Source organism: Diachasmimorpha longicaudata, chromosome 12 (assembly GCF_034640455.1).
Source record: "Diachasmimorpha longicaudata isolate KC_UGA_2023 chromosome 12, iyDiaLong2, whole genome shotgun sequence".
NCBI lineage: Eukaryota > Metazoa > Arthropoda > Insecta > Hymenoptera > Braconidae > Diachasmimorpha > Diachasmimorpha longicaudata.
Window position 1 is genome coordinate 5,353,772 of NC_087236.1, and position 17,013 is coordinate 5,370,784.

A 17,013-nucleotide genomic window follows, 5' to 3' on the forward strand; every position below is an offset into this window, starting at 1 on the left:
TGCAACTCGGTAAATTGACCGATTGACAGGTATCTCTCATCCCCATCTATCCAACGCCAGATGCCCAATGATTATTACTGCCCCTGGTCGTTGTACATCAGTAAAATGATGCCTTCACGTTGCCTCATCCTCTCGAAGACCAGCAGCACCACCAGTTGCAATCCCCTTGGTTAATCTCGCGTCAGGCGTGACGTTATTACTCATTATAATGACGAAGCAGTCATTGCACGGGTGGACGAGAGTGAGAATTTTCCATCCAAAGAATATCATTTCCCCTTCCACCCCATCACCTGTGCGTACCCCCATCACAACCAATACCAATGCAATTTCTCGTGAGAGATGCAACGACCTTCGACGACCTTCGCCGCGTGCATCGAGTGCTCAAACGACTTGTGCATAAAGCGTTGACATTAGAATAGGTAAATTCACTCGGTATCAGATCAATTAAATCTCGTGTGTATGTGATTATTTATTTATTTTTTTTTTCACATCGACCGGATTAATTAAAATCGTGAGATTGTGTATAAACGCGTGAGATCAATCAGGTGAATTTATTATGATTCCTTGATAAATGAGAAATGAGATTGAGAGGTGGATAACGTCTGGAACAGTATTTTCATGGCATTCATAAGTCACACATTGTTACTTTCAATTTTTATCGTTAATTGTTTATTGTGGGAAGATTGGCTTGTCGGAGGGGGTGCGTGAATGGTTAATTGTTGGGCTGTTGACGCGGTGATTCATCTGGGGGTGGGGTAAGTGGTTGGGAATTTTTGAGGATCATTGGGATTAATTGGTGTGAGTGGCGGCATGAGACTTTTCGGGTTTGTTTGGTATTATTTTTATTGGGAATAAGTGGCTTATGGACTCATTTCGGTGAGCACGTTTTAATGATGGGAAATTAAGAGCTGATGAAATTTTTATTGTTTTTGTGGAGCAGTGGAAAACAGTCCGGGGGTTAATTTTTTTGAATTTTTTGATTTACTGGCGTCGAACTGCAGGATTTTCGTTGTTGAAAGTTTTAATTAGGTTTTTAGGACAGTCATGATTAGTAGGATAAGAACGATGTCCGGAAATTTTAGGGAATCATTGAAATTAATTGTGAGATTTATATCATCACACTTTTTTTATTTAATGGCGTGTGTATTCAGTTAAGTGAAAACGTCTTGATGATGAGAAATAAATAATTAATTACCTACAAATGAGTTTTCTGGGGCACCAGAAATTTTCTGGACTCCAAAAATTTCCCCTTCAATTTATTTGTCGATCGAGGAGTCACTAAATATTCAATAAAATCAATTTTGAAGTGGAATTTTGACCTCATCAGTGGCTCCCTAATATCATCAACAGTTCGATCTTGCCCACATCCCTTTAATTAAAATCCTACACATAAATTAAGGTACATATAACACCTTTGCCAACTTATTACTTAAGATTTTATCCTCAACGTCAACGTAATCCCGGCGGGAAATTCAAATACCGCGCGCCAAGCGCCTCAACAGTCTCATATTTAATGAATGCCCAATAAAAAAATTATCCAAATTTTTTTTTAATTACGGAATAACAAAATATTCATCAGTCGCACTGCTCTCAAAGTCTAGTCTAGAATCTGTCTGTACAACAGTGTGGTGGCATGGCTGCATCAGCGCGACCTACCGTTATACGGTTAACGAGCTACCCACCGCTATACACCGATGTCGGTGTGCGCGGCATTGCGCATGCACGAAATGTAAACGTGGGAACCGGAATTGGCCGGCCTAGGGCAACTCTAACCGATGGAGAAGGCACACTGTACCGACTCCACGGGAAGAAGTTGAAGAGATGTCTTACCCACTCGTCCTTTTCCCCTTGCTCTCCTTCGGTCTGTTCTCCGGTGTGTGAATGTGTCTGTGTGGGTATGAGGGGTTGTTGCTGAGCACTTGGATATTGCACGCGGTGTTGGTTGAACATCTTCAAGGGGATATTCCCTCTGCCGCGCGCCCCCTTCGCGAATCCCAACGGAGAAAAATCGAGTTTCCGAGGCGTGTTACATGCCCCGGGGACAGGATTTGTAGCCGAGGGGGCAGAGATCTGGTTAATGCGAGATTCAAACGAGGATTAGGGCACATTATGCAATCGTTAATTTTTTTTTTACTCTACCCTTCCGCGGGGGAAGTTCTGCGGTCGCTGAGATTTAATTAATTTTTTTTTAGATGAATTTGTTGGTGGGAAATTATTTCGGGGGTTCGGTGTGAATTGTTTTGGTATTTTTGAGAATTATTTGCTCATGAATTTTCTATTGTTGTATACATCTAATAATTAATGAGATTGATAATGATTTTATCAGAGGAAAGTATTTAAAACTTTAATTTTATGGAGGTCAATAATTATTTTTGTGAGAGGGAAATTTGAGGTAAATTAGGGAATAGTCAGTTTCATTCAAAATTTATTAAAATTCAGAATAATTAATGTGGAATCAAATGAATTATTTAAATCAATCGTCAATAGACTGTATTTTATTCAGATATCATAATATTTGTAGAATTTTAATTAACAAATTGCTGAATTAGTAACAATTCCCAAGAAAAATAATCTCTGAAATACCTCAACTGATATATTTTATATGTCTGAGAATTTAATGCTTTAATATCCCCAATTATAAATTGTAATTTTTCTCTTGTTTCAGGTAAGTGTAATTCACCATATCTCCACAATAAAACCGTTAAAGTATCCGTGTACCGGGTAAGTGATTCCCCGTAAAATAGCCGTCGTACATTTTTCGCGCGTCTCCATTCGTCTCTTCCATATAAATATCTAAACCCACTAACACATACCGGAAGATGATATTGAGTAGAAATACAACCATCATGTACATTAAATTCATGTTACGGTCTTTGTAATACGCATGAGAGGTGTACAGTGGTGGAATCCCCTTGTAGTCAGCCAGTGGTGACATTTTCCATGCGCAATGCCGGAGTCCACTGAAGAAATCACTCGGTGAAAATAGGGGATGGGCAAGAAATAACTGGCGGTGGAATTTTTATAACGAGTAATGCAACACGCGCGTTCCTTTACTACAACCGAACAAATTCTCGTCTCGTTGGTCAGCAGACAACTGTCAACGAAGATCGTCATGTCGTCTCTCTCTCGGACGACATGACGTGTTCACCTCGGGATTTTATGAATTAAATTGAGAAGTTGATTTTTGTTTTTTGGCGAGTTTACAAAGATAAATATTTCAGTAAAAAATGACCGATTGTTTACGAATTTCGAGGGAATTCTCAGGTCCATTAGACCAAAGGACGAAATATCCTGTCGATCCCCTTCCAAAAATCAACTTCTCAATCATTTGGTATTAAAAAAATATTTTGAAGCCGTTTGTTATCGCAAATCAAGTGATAAAATCATGACAAGTGTCCGGCAATGGTTTAATGGGCCTCAACCTGGGGCTCGTATAATCGTAGAAAATAATTTCCCTTGCGGAAAATTATTCAAAGCCCTCGGCAATTCAACCCGCCACTCCCTTGAAAATTACAACTCAAAAGTCCCTGAAACGTCAATATTTTTTCAACCCAGACTAGGCCATGACCAAGAAATTCCCCCGGCATACCAATCCTAGAAATTCCACACACCATTATCTCCCCCATAACCCCTATCAGACGCATTAATCGATAAAATATAGGCCATCCAACAATAAAAATTACACCAACAATAAACCAATGTTTTTTCATGCGAGCAAAAACGTCGGTCAATCAGTATCGATTTATCTCAGCGCTTGTCCGTTCGATGTATTACGGTAATTGCATCGGGAGAAGGGCAAAATAAAAAGTAACGATTGGTAGAGAAAATATTCTGTGCACATACAGACACTAATACACAGCCAGTCCAATCACCAATGGTATTATCGGTACGAGGGACGTTGATTTGCCGCGTGTTTGGCCGAAAGGTGCGCGAGCGGATGCCGGAACCAGCTCGCGCGCCGTCGATATCACTGGGGGCCCTACGGGGCCGGGGGACACCATTGCTTTAGGTGCACGGGCCCCAACCGCGTGGGAGAACGGCCACTTGGAAGTGCCGCACTCGGTGTATCTTGGTTCATATATCCTTGGGAACTCCACCGAGATCCTCTTCACCATTTTTTTTTTTTTCGGTGTTTTTGCGCTGCCACTCGTTGCCGTATTTCAACAGTCGAATCGACGGTTCCGTTACCGAAGTTAATGCGAGACCGATAGTAGAGTTCGATTAATTAGGGAATAGACACGGAATTTTTAGAAAATATTTTTATTCGTGAAAATGCGGCGGAAATTGACGAAAAGTCCTGATTTTTTTAATTAAGAAAAATAATTGTGTTCAAATATTCGGAGTTCCAAGTATTCTTGAAAAAATTATTCGACATTTCCCTGAATTTTCCAATAATTTTTCCGAAATAAACTAATTTTCAGTTAATAAATAACAGTAACAGTTTCTCTTTAATGAAAATAACAAAAATTTACGATAATTACGATTCAAACATTCTCAACATCTCAATTATCACATCAACCTCCACCTCCCACCCCTAAAACTATAACCAGGACCTACCCCCCAAGCCCCACAAATATTTTCCAATTAAATTTCAAATAATTAAACAAAAAAATCCAATTTTCATTCGCTAAATTCGTGCATCAGCTCTCCAGACCCTGGAACTTTTCCAGTCCTCCCCAGGTCGAAAGAATCTCTTCGCCCATTGGTTCGGCCCCTGAAACCGTCAATAATTCAAAACCTCATTATTCATCGTCGTTATCAGGGCGGTTGGTGTACCCGCAGCATCGCGTACTCCATCGAAAAATAGTTACCACAGGCAAAGGCTAAACGGCCGTCACGCCCTCCGCTCGTCTGCGAGCCCCCTGCTCCCCTTCCCCCGGTGTGAAAACAGGTATAATCTCAGGAGATCACCGGGAGATCACGAAGGTAACATCAAATCCCGAGAATGATTCGTAATCTCTGGGTGTACGAGGAAGAAGGATAAAGTCACTAGGAGTTGAGTGGACGGTAGCTATGAGGGCTTGTGACGTCCCAGACAAGTGAGGATTGGAGGGATGAGCGAGACACTGGACATGATGTGACTGGTGGTATTGGGGAAATAGAGGATGATTGTATCTTGGAACGGTGGGATGGTACTAGAGGGGGTGTAACACGTCAACGTGGCATGTGAAAGAGGGAGAGAGATGGGGAGAATTGAGTACACACGGTAGTTTATATTTTACTCGCACTTTACTCTAACGTATAGCTGTCGGCGATACAGTGGGTGATGCATGATAGGATCTGACACGCCCGGGAGGCACCTCGAGCTGGTGCAGATACCTTTTATGAAGTCATGACAACCGTTCGATAAAACCCTCATGATGGCTATTTATGTTCGGTTAATTTTCTACTGTTCCGGGAGATGGCCGGGTCGCCGGACGATTTTTTTGGTGATAATTGTCAGGGTTCGGGGGAAATGTAGACGGCGAGAACGTTGAGGGGGAGGGTAGACGTTCAGGGGATGAGGCGAGGGAGGAGGTTAGTTTTATTTGGGAAATTAACCGCTATTGATTGGGAAATTTTACGGAATGACTACGGAATTTTCCCTGAAAGTTTCGTTAATTTTCAACGAAAATTAAGTAAAATTCTCATTTCGCTACAGAATTATGGAAAGATACGAAGTCTTTAGAGGTTAATTTTTATGAAAATTTCTTTTCGGGTACCGTGAGTCATCGATTCATTTTTTCAACCCCGATAACAATTAATTTTTATTGTGGGTTAATGAATAAAATTTTTTACCCAGAATTATTCACACGGAGATGTAATTGCGACCAAATATTTCTCTCAACTCAATTCAAAAACTCAACAATTCAATTTTCCAATTTTCCTTAATTTTAATCGCCCAATCGAAGGAAAATTATCAAAAATTCACATCCAAATAAATAAACAAACGTCAGAACATAAATTAACTCCATTAAAATTCCTGAATATCCCAGATTTTTCTTCTGAAATTCGACAATCAATTTCTTATCTTGAAATAATGCACCTTAGAATCAATAACTTTCTTTTCAAACCTAAAAAAAATTCCCTGGAAATATATGAAGTGCTTGTTCACGAATAAACGAAAAAAAAAAATCGATGTAGGCGGATTAGGTACAAGACACTTGAAACTTTCGAGTGGGTGATGTGTGAATGGGGACGTTAGTTGTCTGTCAATCGGGTAGTCTATCTGGAAGCGAATATTTACGGCGGTGATTGTGTGGGACAATGAGGTTTGCCGCTGCGTAGGGGGGCAACTCTGTCTGATCTAGCGACCGCAGATTAATTGATCTTTGCCGCGGGCTTTCATGCACCAGGTTCTAAGTTCCCACCTAGCTGGAAATTGTTTTATAATTGTTCCGGAGACTTTTTTCAACCCCCCCCCCCTCCCCCTCCTCCACCGCAGGTCGTAATTCATGGAGAGTTTTGACTGTCAGTGCCCAGCCCTTTTCCAGGAATTTATCAATTGAATCGAATGGAATTTTCACGAACATTAACCAGTGGACAATCGAATTTTTCCACTTCTCGATGATAAATTACCTGTTCGCATCCGCCAATTTATCTGAAAATCAGTCTTTCAGGAGATTCGAACGAACGATTCATCTCACCTCATCTCAACAGTTTATTTATTTAATTTAAATAAATTATTTTTGGGGCACTGGTGAACAATATTCCTCGTCACATGATCCAACTCGAGATAAAGAGAATGACTCGGTTGTTATACATTCGCAAAAAAAAATTGTGCTGTTTAATCGAGTGATCATGCGCCGACCTGAATGTCCACCTGGATGATCATCACTTGGTCATCTTCCCGGGTCCACCTTCCGGATGAACCGGTTGGAATCGAGGGGCGTCGTCCGCGTTGCTGCTTCATTTTCTTTGACACGTAAAGAGGAAAAAAAAATTTAACTTGAAAGGACCGCGCCACTCCTGGCATATGTTAACTCATGTTCGTTTCGCTGAATTTGGGAATGAGATGCCAAACATACCGGGGATCAGTATCAGTTCATATAAAATATTTTTTGATGGGTTGAAAGGATTTTTAATGCGAACACGCGGTTCAACTCGATGTTGACCAACGGAGTTAATCGAATTAACAATAAATTAACGACAATTAATAATATTAATTTATTTAATTACATCACACGATTAGGAGTGAGGGTCTCCCGTGGGTCTAAACCTCAGTTCACTCGTCGGTTGATTAACTGATTAATTAATTAATTAAAATTTGGAAGATAGTGAAAGAATTTGTGTTCTAATTTTTTGGTGAAAAGAGACGGACATTTTTCTGTATTTTGACATTTCCAAAAATTATCAATTCAACGTAACGACAGTGAGTCACAACAAAATGGCTATTCCCGTACTTCCCATGATAATAGAGGAGAAAGGATTATTTTTACGACTGCGAGTGATTTAAGGATTTATTCACTCACCTTGACCCCAAGGCGCTGAAGGGGAGGTCAGTCACGTACATCAAGACTCCGAGAGACAAAAGGAAAATATAGATAAAAGGCAAGGTGCTATGTATATCTACAACTATACCACCTGAGACCAGAGGAATTATCCATCCCATGTACGTATACGTGGTAATTCCGTCTGTTACGCAAGGGCCTTCCCTACTGAGAAATACACAACGCGTTGAACGTACAGTAATTGCTCGCGTCTGAAAACATTGAAAAGAGGGGGATGGTAATGGGCACCTCAGCCACAAACTCGGAAAGGTGGTTGGGAGGGGGATGATCATGTTCACTTGGTGTTTGAGAGAAGATGAGGGTACGAGTGACGTGAAAACGACGCGTCAGCGACACCTTCCTGAGGGAAGCGTATGTCTGACGGTTGTATGCATTTAACCTCTTCTCTGACACCTTTATATCCTTTAATCTCGGGTTTAACAGCGGGATTTATCGTAAATTTGCTGAGCCATTGAAAAATTCATTCTGCGGTTGAAAATGCGGCGAACTGCTCCCACCGGGGAGATAAATATTCAGGAAAAATTAGATGGAGGAAAAAATTGTTTGAATATCACGTGCCTGAGCAGTAATCTGCTAGTGAAAATAATAATAGGAAAAGTAGGGGAGGGGATTATGGAACGTAATTTTTATAGAATTTTTTACCCCTTAAAAGTCGAAATTCAATCTTGTCAATTTTTTCTACGGTCCAATTGATCGTTAAATCGAGACAAAAAAATTAACGAATAATAACCAAAAATCCTTGTCAATTAAACTCAATAATCTACATACCCATCATGACTTCGTCATTAATAATTTTAAATCCAAATGAATTAATTGGAATTTAAAACAAATTTTCTCGCCGCCTGAACGAAAATTCCGATGTTTATGGCGGAATAAAATACTCGAAGCGCTCAGCCCTTCCACATTGAAATATATATTTATATATAAATATATACATTCCTATATACTCAATGGTAGGCGTGAAAATGACGGGTCAACTGTCCATGAAATTTCAATTTTCTTTGACCCGCGTTATTTCTTCCTCGCCACTTCCTCCTCGAGTATCCCCCGACCCGCGAGTTTTATGCCCCTATTCTCCACCGCCATTTGTGTGGGAAGCCAATGGGCTATGGCCATCCCTCACCTCTCTCCCGCAACTGCAACCGAGAGGGTTACATAGGAAGCTGAAATAAATAAACTGAAATAAAAAAAAAAACGAGGATATCGCCGGGTAATCCGGGCGATTTAACGAGCCGGCTGAAAAGCCACTCTTCGACACCGCAACCAGAGTCGAGATACGATGATACGCGAAAAGAGTGCGAAGATCAGGCTGTTTGATCGTGGTGACAGGTGAATTCAAAGGATACCGGACCCTTTTTATTCCTCCTTTACTGCTTTTATTTCGTGTTTATTCACCGTATATCTTGTTGCTTATTTTTTGTACAAATACCCGGGGATTGTAATCACGCTACGGCATTTCAATTCACTTTTATAATTGATATTGAATTATTTCTGTGGGGGAATTCATTTGGAAGAAGAGATAAACACACGAAAGGGCATTTTGGATGAAAATTAGACTTCTGGAGGGCCAAACGTGGGATGAACAGACAATCAACATTTTTTTGGTGAAAGTTTTGTGGCAAAATTAGTCTTTCTCCCTCCCAAGGTATAATTTTTACTCTAAATTAAAGTTCAACTCACAAACTAGAATAATTACCACATCATCAAACCATTTATTATAACCACTACTTAATTAAAATTATAATTCAGCGAAAGAAGTATCGAAACGAAAATTGGTAAACGCAAGACTTCACTAAAAACGAGACAAAAAAATTCAAATAAATCTCTCGCAAAATTGAAGTGATAAAAAAATTACTGGAATTGCACATTGTGTTACCAATTTACACGAATAGATACACGTGGGCCCAATATCACATTTTGCATCATATATATAACCGTTGATACCCATACGTTGGGTTACACACTGGCTGGAGAGTACACCAACGAGTTCTGGCGCTCGCTCACCGCTGGTACGTTCCCCCTTATCGGCAAATCGCCGGCTAATCATCATCAATCACTATCGAGCATCGTCGAGGAGAGCTTGGGGCTTTGCCTCACAATAGAACGTGGAGTGTGCTTATGCAGTGCAGATAGAGCGAGACCGAGAAATACGATGACGACAACGTTTGAATAACCGAAGAAAAAAAAAAAAGAGTTTAACATAAAGTTGAGAAATTTACGGTGGAAAAAAACTTATGATTGTTTTTTTGTCAATGGTGGTGCAATCCGGCCTTAATTATCGTTATGTATTTTTCTCGGTTATTGTGTAGGGATTTGCGAACACGAAGGTGAAAGGGCTCTCATTTTCCGCGCGTTGAGATTCAATTTTTTTTTATTAAATGGAATTCAAGGAGATGATTATTATCATATTATTTAATATTGAAAAAGGTATTTCGGAACCACGCGCCGACATTGAACCAACACTGGGCCAACATTGAGCCAAAAAGTAATCCTGCTGTCTCATTGAAGAAAAATAACAATTTTAATTACCTCCACTTCATAATTTACATTAATTTATCGGTTAAATCAATTAAATTTTCGACAAGCGAATAAATTCCTTTGGAAAGCCCGGAATTTCCCTCGACTATTCACTTTATTTTCCTCAACTTTTTTCCCTTCGTACTTATGTTTTTATTACGTAAAAAAAAGGGAACGAGAAAGAGTGGAACGAGGCAATCGAATCCACTCTGTTTTAGTTACGAGACAGTTTTGCTGATTGACGAGGCAAATCTATGATGAGCTTGACGAATCTCTTCTTCGGTAGTAAATGTAACGAGGCGAGGCCTGTAAAAGACGTACTGTACGTAGTGGACAGGTTTTATCTCAACCAAAGACGATCTCCGGGGGGAAAAACCGTTGGCTATATAACTCGCTTCCACGGATAAAACTCCACTGGGGCGCCAAGGACGTCGCGCTTCATTGTTGGCAACCCGTGGAGACCGACCAACTTCTCAGTACGTGATGTCGTAAACAAGGGGGGGACACTCCACGATAATTGTGCGTTTGCATATTGTTAGGTACTCGACAGTTTCAGGATACGATGTAGTGGCATTTTTTTTTATTGGGGATGAGTTGTTTTTGCGGGAAATGGTTTATCTGATAATTGCGAGGATAATATTCCTTTATGAGAGGGCAATTTGGTGATTTTTTAGGGGAATCGGGGAACGGCTATCGCGAAGGATTTTATTTAAATATTTTTTTGTTGAATAATTATTTGATAATAGTTCAAAATTGGGCAATAATTAATCAATTGAATAATTAATAACTAGTCAATTTAATCAATTGTATCATTTAATTAATTAAGAGAAAGATTTGTTGGGACTTTTGTCAAAATTCACCCTTCGGAAAAATAAAAAATTAATTAATTCTCCAATAATTTCAAATGGAAAAAAATTAAGTTGATGGCACCGTGAATTCCGCCTCCCCAATCTTCATTAACTTCCTCCCCTAATAATTCACCAACTGCCAATTTAATTCTTTCACCTTTTCGACTGAAAGTACCACCACATATTTCCGAATATCTGAATATTTGATGTATCGCCGATGGAATCAATTATCGCGGGAAAAAAAACGATTAATAAACGATAAGCATCATCGATATCGGTGGTCCTTCATTTTACTCGTAAATTGAGCTTTCGTAAAAATATTGAAGGTGTTTATTACGGACCTGCGAACGGATAAAAGTTATTAAATGAAAATGGGGAATCGATTTCTCCACTTTGGCTGGGCACCACCTCGGCGGTACGGCTTGTCCATGGCTAGCGTCCTCCTTCTTCCTCGGCCACGACCACTAATTGCCGGCAACTGGTGAATTAGCATCGGCAATAAACTTACTCTCGTACTCCCGCAAGTCGAACATAAGGTGACTGTAAAGGTTCATTAGTCACTGCACCGTGTAACTAGGTATCTCCGCGGCTTCCGGGAGCCTTTGGTTCGTATCGGCTGAGGGTTTAGGGAGGGATACGCGAGGGTAAAACAAGAGACAATTTTTTATTTACATAAGGGAAGGTTACTAAAAGATGGAGTGAGAGGGAAGGGGCGATATTTTTTTCAGATAAAAAGAATTTACATTTTTAAAAATATATTTTCAAATCGGGCTCGAAAACACTGAAAGTAGTTGAACTCCCCCCGACCCCTGGAATTAATATAACTCTCCCCTGAACCCCAAACATCCCTCATTCATCCCCATATATTTTTTTGGGGACGATATTTTTATTCCAGAAATTCTGTCAATATAAAAATCAATAAAAAAAATATAAAAAATATATTTTACAATCGGACAATTAATATACCTCTCCCCTGGCCCGGTGGCGCCCTCGTTCACCCTAACATCCCTCATCCCCAACAGCACAACTCCCCATACAATTCTCGTAATTCCGCACCTCCAGCAATTCCATTCGTCCCGGGCGTTTCTCCTCTAAAAAAAAATCCCCGAGAAAATTTTCTGATTAAATTTTATCCACCTTCTTCCGGCAGTCCACCACCCCCTCCGTCGTTTTTCATCATTGTGGTTCTTTCATGACGCGTTGAAAAGCGCGACCGAGGAGCTCTGAAAGCCGGTTCGCATATGCCGTTGACCTTATCATCGTGTCTCAACGCGGAACCCACGATGTTTCCAAGAGAAAAATAAAATTCTCTCAGCGAATTTCTGACAAAAAGAGAGCTGCCCCCACTGTCAATGGACATATTGAAAGTAAACGAAATGCACGAATCAAACTGAATGACTGGACTGGTTAACGCATTCCCATTATGTTCATCTATGTATTGGAATGAATGCGTCTGCCATAGCGTTAGCCGTTACCACTTGTACGTTTCGTAGTGTTTGCTGCCTTTGCACCCAATGTCGGCTGTCTCTATTCCGCCGTGACGGCGTCTGACTACCATCTGGCATCGTAACTACTACTTGGCGACATAACGAGAGACCACAATCGATAGTAGACAATTATGTGGTTGTAAAAATATCCGGGGGAGGGCAATTTAAACTTGTTTTCATTCTCTCATTGTTCGACTATCGGTTCTTAATCATTAATAGAGATTTTAAAAATTATCGATTGTGAATTGCAGGGGAAATTATATCAATTAGAGTGGATTTATTAGATATTTTGTTATTTATCGATTTTTCCCGGACGTTTACTTCATTATTTTATTTATTTATCAAATTTTGAGGTGGAAAACTCTTAAGAAATGGACAAAAAAGCTTTTTGGGAACTCGAGGAGCGCATTATTTGTTAATTATTTACCTGTGCATAGCGAATGCAGTGATGATGCAAAAGGGAAAATGATGAATGAAAAAAAATTGCATCTCCCTGCGGGAATATTAAAAATAATATTAACAATGCAATTAACGGTGCTTATCTCCTCTGAATATTCCCCAGACACGTGGGCTTTTTTCTTTCAACACCAGCAGTAAATTTTATGATTCCTTCCACCGCCTCGTTTGCGAACCTAAAATATCTCTCAATGTGCGACTCATCCCGCGAGGTAAATGAGCCAATCGGCGACTTACCAGTGTCCAGTGGAATTTCAAATGTGTAATAACCGGTATAAAAACTGAATCGATCGTAATTCGCGAGTGCCAACCAACGGAGACAATATTTTTATTTTTTGTCACGATACAGCGAAGCCACAGTTATTGAATTTAAGTGCATTCGTAAATTGTTTTACACAAACGATTTTTTTTCATCTCATTAATTTTATTACATTAACTTTCTTCTTATCTCATTTTTGCAATTAAAAATGACGATTACAAGAGTAATGGCATTTAATCGCAACAATAAAACGATTGAGTGAATGGTTTTCCGGTCACTTGACGGTTATTTTTGCAGTTCCACATTATTCCGTGAATTATTAACAATTAAAGTAAATAATTAATAGCATTAAATAATTAATAACGTCCTGATGTTATTTTCAATCGCCTCCAATTTTAATTAAATCTCCCATAACTAATAGAACTAAAGGAAAAAATTAATTAATTATTGTTTATTAATTTTTAATGAGTTCCGGGGTGACAATGAGGTACTAACAACTTGTGATAAAAATTTAGAAAACGATAGATTAATTTTTATCTAATTTATTTCTCCATCTTATCAAAGCCGAAGAGATCTCCCTGTCTCGCGGTCCATTTTGCCCCGGGTTACCTCCGTACCCCAACTGGAAAATAGCCTCTTAAACCCCATAATTCACCCCTTTAATCCCGTTTAAACCGTTGCACCCTAATTATTTTATGGATCGTCATTGAAATTGTAGACGAAACGGGTCGAATTTTATCGAGTCACGAGAGTGGCGACGATTACTTGTTTCCCACGCGGTGCATGTTCGATACTGATACACCAGCGACTCCAGTGGCAGTGAATTCCCAACAATATAATTAGGCGAAGATAGTCGCCAGGAAGAGAGAGGGCGCAAGCGTGTTTTCAATTAATTCAACCGCCCTGGCATCGTTAAGTACCCACAAACCGATCTCAATATACAGGTTTTTCATTACGACCGTGGCCGAACGTTGGCACTGTAATAACACGAGTTCATGGCTCATGAGAGTAGACCGGCAGTGATAATCGAAGTTGAATCAGCGATAACTCTCGATACGTTACGGACACGCCTATTTTATTGGCTCGAGTCTTGGAGGTGCGACATGGGTGGTGACTCCCGGTGACTGTCAACGGTTTATCAGCTACTGTGCGACCTTAGAATGTCAATGATTTATGGACACGAGGTACGGGAAGGTGATGAAAATGGCGGGGAAAAGCGTTCGAAAGGACCTGTAATTTAAATAAATAAATGGGAGAATATATTTACTGGTGAGAATTATATAATTTATTATTTATTATTAATATTGAGCTGTTGGATTTTTTTAAAATAAACTGGAACAATTGTACTTTGATTTGCAACATTGGGAATTGAGGTCTAATTGGTACCTCAAATTTTTTCTGTCTGTTAATTAATTTTTAAACCCACAGACTCATAAAAATTAATTCAGACAATCGATCCTATCCTCCAACACCGTCAATTCAAATAATAATAAATCCCGTTAAAAAATGAAAAAAAAAAACAAAAAAATTGATATTTCCACATGGCGAAAGGTTAATTGCGGTCTGCAATGCTGGCGCGAAACCATAAATAACGGCGTCTTTGAATATCGCTTTTTGTCGTGGTGATTATCGATTAGATTCACGAGACGGACTACTGTGCGCCGCACGGCGTGTGCTCTCTCAGGTCGGCTCTTGCCCGATGAGATTTATCGAGATCTCGCGCTACTGGGGAGCGCAACCCGCGAGGTTTTCATTCGCTACGTCCAACATTGTATAAGTTACTCGCTTGTACCACATTAACCACCCAATGGATGACTCGGTCTGTGCGTGTCCTGCGCTCAATTTCTTGGTGCACCAAAAATTGCGCAAAACTCCGGCAAAATATATTTCTTATTTAACGTGTTAAACGCGTATACCGTATACCAGCACGTAATTCCACGTTAATTACACTAATTAACGCATCGATTCCAGTCGATGCCTTTACCTGTTTCTGGTCATACACGTTGGCATGAGAAAATCAGTGATGCTGTTCATCATTGCGATGCCTTTCCCTTCCAATTCAATTATACCAGAGGCATTCTTCGTCGAAATTTCGCATTCGTTCGTCATTTCAGTGGGATTTTTTTGTAAAATAAAAACCCGACGTCTCTGCAAAGGTACAGGACTATAAAAATAATAATACGAACCAATACGTGGAGCAGATAATTAATTTAGACGCAGAGAGTCCAATTTGAGTGAACGAAAAATTGAAGAATCGGAGAACTTCAATTAAAAATCAATATTGCGAATGAAAATTAATTACGAGTGATATGGAAAAATATTTCCCTCTACATTCTAACATTTTTCCTCATCAAGTCCCCTGAATTGCCGCAATTAACTTCTTTCCCCGACTACAAGATTTTTCAAAAAATCCCAACAAGTTCCATCAATCGTTGATTGCCTCGGTGTCGTAGCAATTATAATGACAACATAATAATACTTTCCGGTCTTCGTCTTATGTTAAATTGACGGTTTACACGACTGCCATTTGAATTAAACCCCGGCCAGGGGTTTGTGCGGAGGGATGGGATCGCCCCAGCGTTAATCTAATTAATCTTTACGAGTGTAATTAGCAAACTCACCGGCAAGAGGCGCACCGTGAGGTGGTAAAGTCACGTTTCTTTATCTTTTCACGAGTAGCAAGTACACGAGTATCCCATTTCGCCTCTGTTCCCTCCCCCATCTTGTGAATTTAATCCAATACTTTTTTTTTTGTCTGTCACATGTGACGTACCAGTGTACAGTAAATAAAATGTCACTTTAGTAATTTTTTGGGCCTCGTGGGGTACGTGTCCTCCATCACTTTCCGAAATTATCTCATTTTGCGGGCGGTTCAATTTTTCAGTTCAGTTAATTTACCCCTAACGGTAGATGCCATGACACATGATGTCACGGGGGTTATCTTAATGTACACACGAGTTTCAACGCGTGAAATCCTCGCGTATCTTCGGGAAACGATAGATATGTTGTGGTGGCGGTCAATTAGCCGTATGATTCGTCGTAACAAGATTTCAATGTCTCATTTGTTGTGGTTCAATGCGATAATTATGGAGGGGTTTATTTATTTTTTCCGTTGCGAACGTCGGTGCAACGGGTTTAACAAGTTTTTATCAGGGGAACCGCATATTACGGGGACTGATGATATTGTTGATTGATAATTTTTGGGTCGCGGTATCTAAAGTAATTTGAAGTGAAAATTTTTACGAAATTAAAAAATTTTAAATATTAAAATTTTTTTATCAATTCATTCAGGGAGTGGAAAGTAGTTCCCCATTTTTCCTGTTTTTTATCAATTTTTATTGATTGAATATTATTTTTTTATTTAATAAAGTGACCCTCGAAAATTTCCTCACAAAAGCACTGCTGATGATCGCTCCCAGTTTTCATTGAACATCTCGGAATCTAAGGCAGCTACCAAAATTTTCGACTAAACCTTTTTTGTAGTTCTGAATCTGCCCTACAAAAAAGGTCCCCACGAAAATTTTGTGTCTCCCATAAATCTCAAGATATTCCTCCAGAAATCGCTGGAATCCAAAACAGTCTGAAACCTTTTTACCCCATCGTTGCTAAATTTACACCCATTTTACTCCGAAAAATTGAATCTTTTTTCCCGCCATAATCCCAGCCAATAACTCGCGATGCTTATCCCCCCCCCCTTGAAATAATAATCCTCGAAATCCAATCCGCGATGGGAATTCTCAGCCAACACCTGGAGAAAATCCTTTGAAAATCGTAACTTAATGTCACGGTTAATTGCCCCTCGTCACGAGCCGATGCCACAGTGTCCAGTGGTGCTCGCAAATCATAACGACATCACCGTAACTCCCCCAACTCGAAGTAAATCCCCAAGTAATTTTCTAACGTCTTCTCTACTTTGTTTCAGGTGAGTGGAAATATTTTAAACTCTTTTTTCTCGT

The 17,013-nt window shown here is 39.7% G+C and overlaps 2 protein-coding genes across 5 annotated transcripts in view; one reads left to right on the forward strand and one right to left on the reverse strand.

The window, feature by feature from the left end:
- LOC135168246 (Krueppel-like factor 3) overlaps positions 1-17,013 on the forward strand; it is a 152,392-nt gene that overhangs the window by 88,905 nt on the left and 46,474 nt on the right. The window lies entirely within an intron of this gene.
- Positions 1-17,013, reverse strand: part of LOC135168252 (guanine nucleotide exchange factor MSS4 homolog) — a 124,818-nt gene that overhangs the window by 52,119 nt on the left and 55,686 nt on the right. Inside the window, exon 5 of one of the 4 annotated variants that reach the window (XM_064132253.1) lies at positions 4,252-4,714. The exons of the other annotated variants lie outside the window; for them this stretch is intronic. Within the exon in view, the coding sequence (XP_063988323.1) occupies positions 4,621-4,714 (94 nt within the window). The 3' untranslated portion in view covers positions 4,252-4,620. Of the gene's footprint in view, positions 1-4,251; positions 4,715-17,013 lie in introns of those variants that run through there. 4 annotated transcript variants of the gene reach the window in all.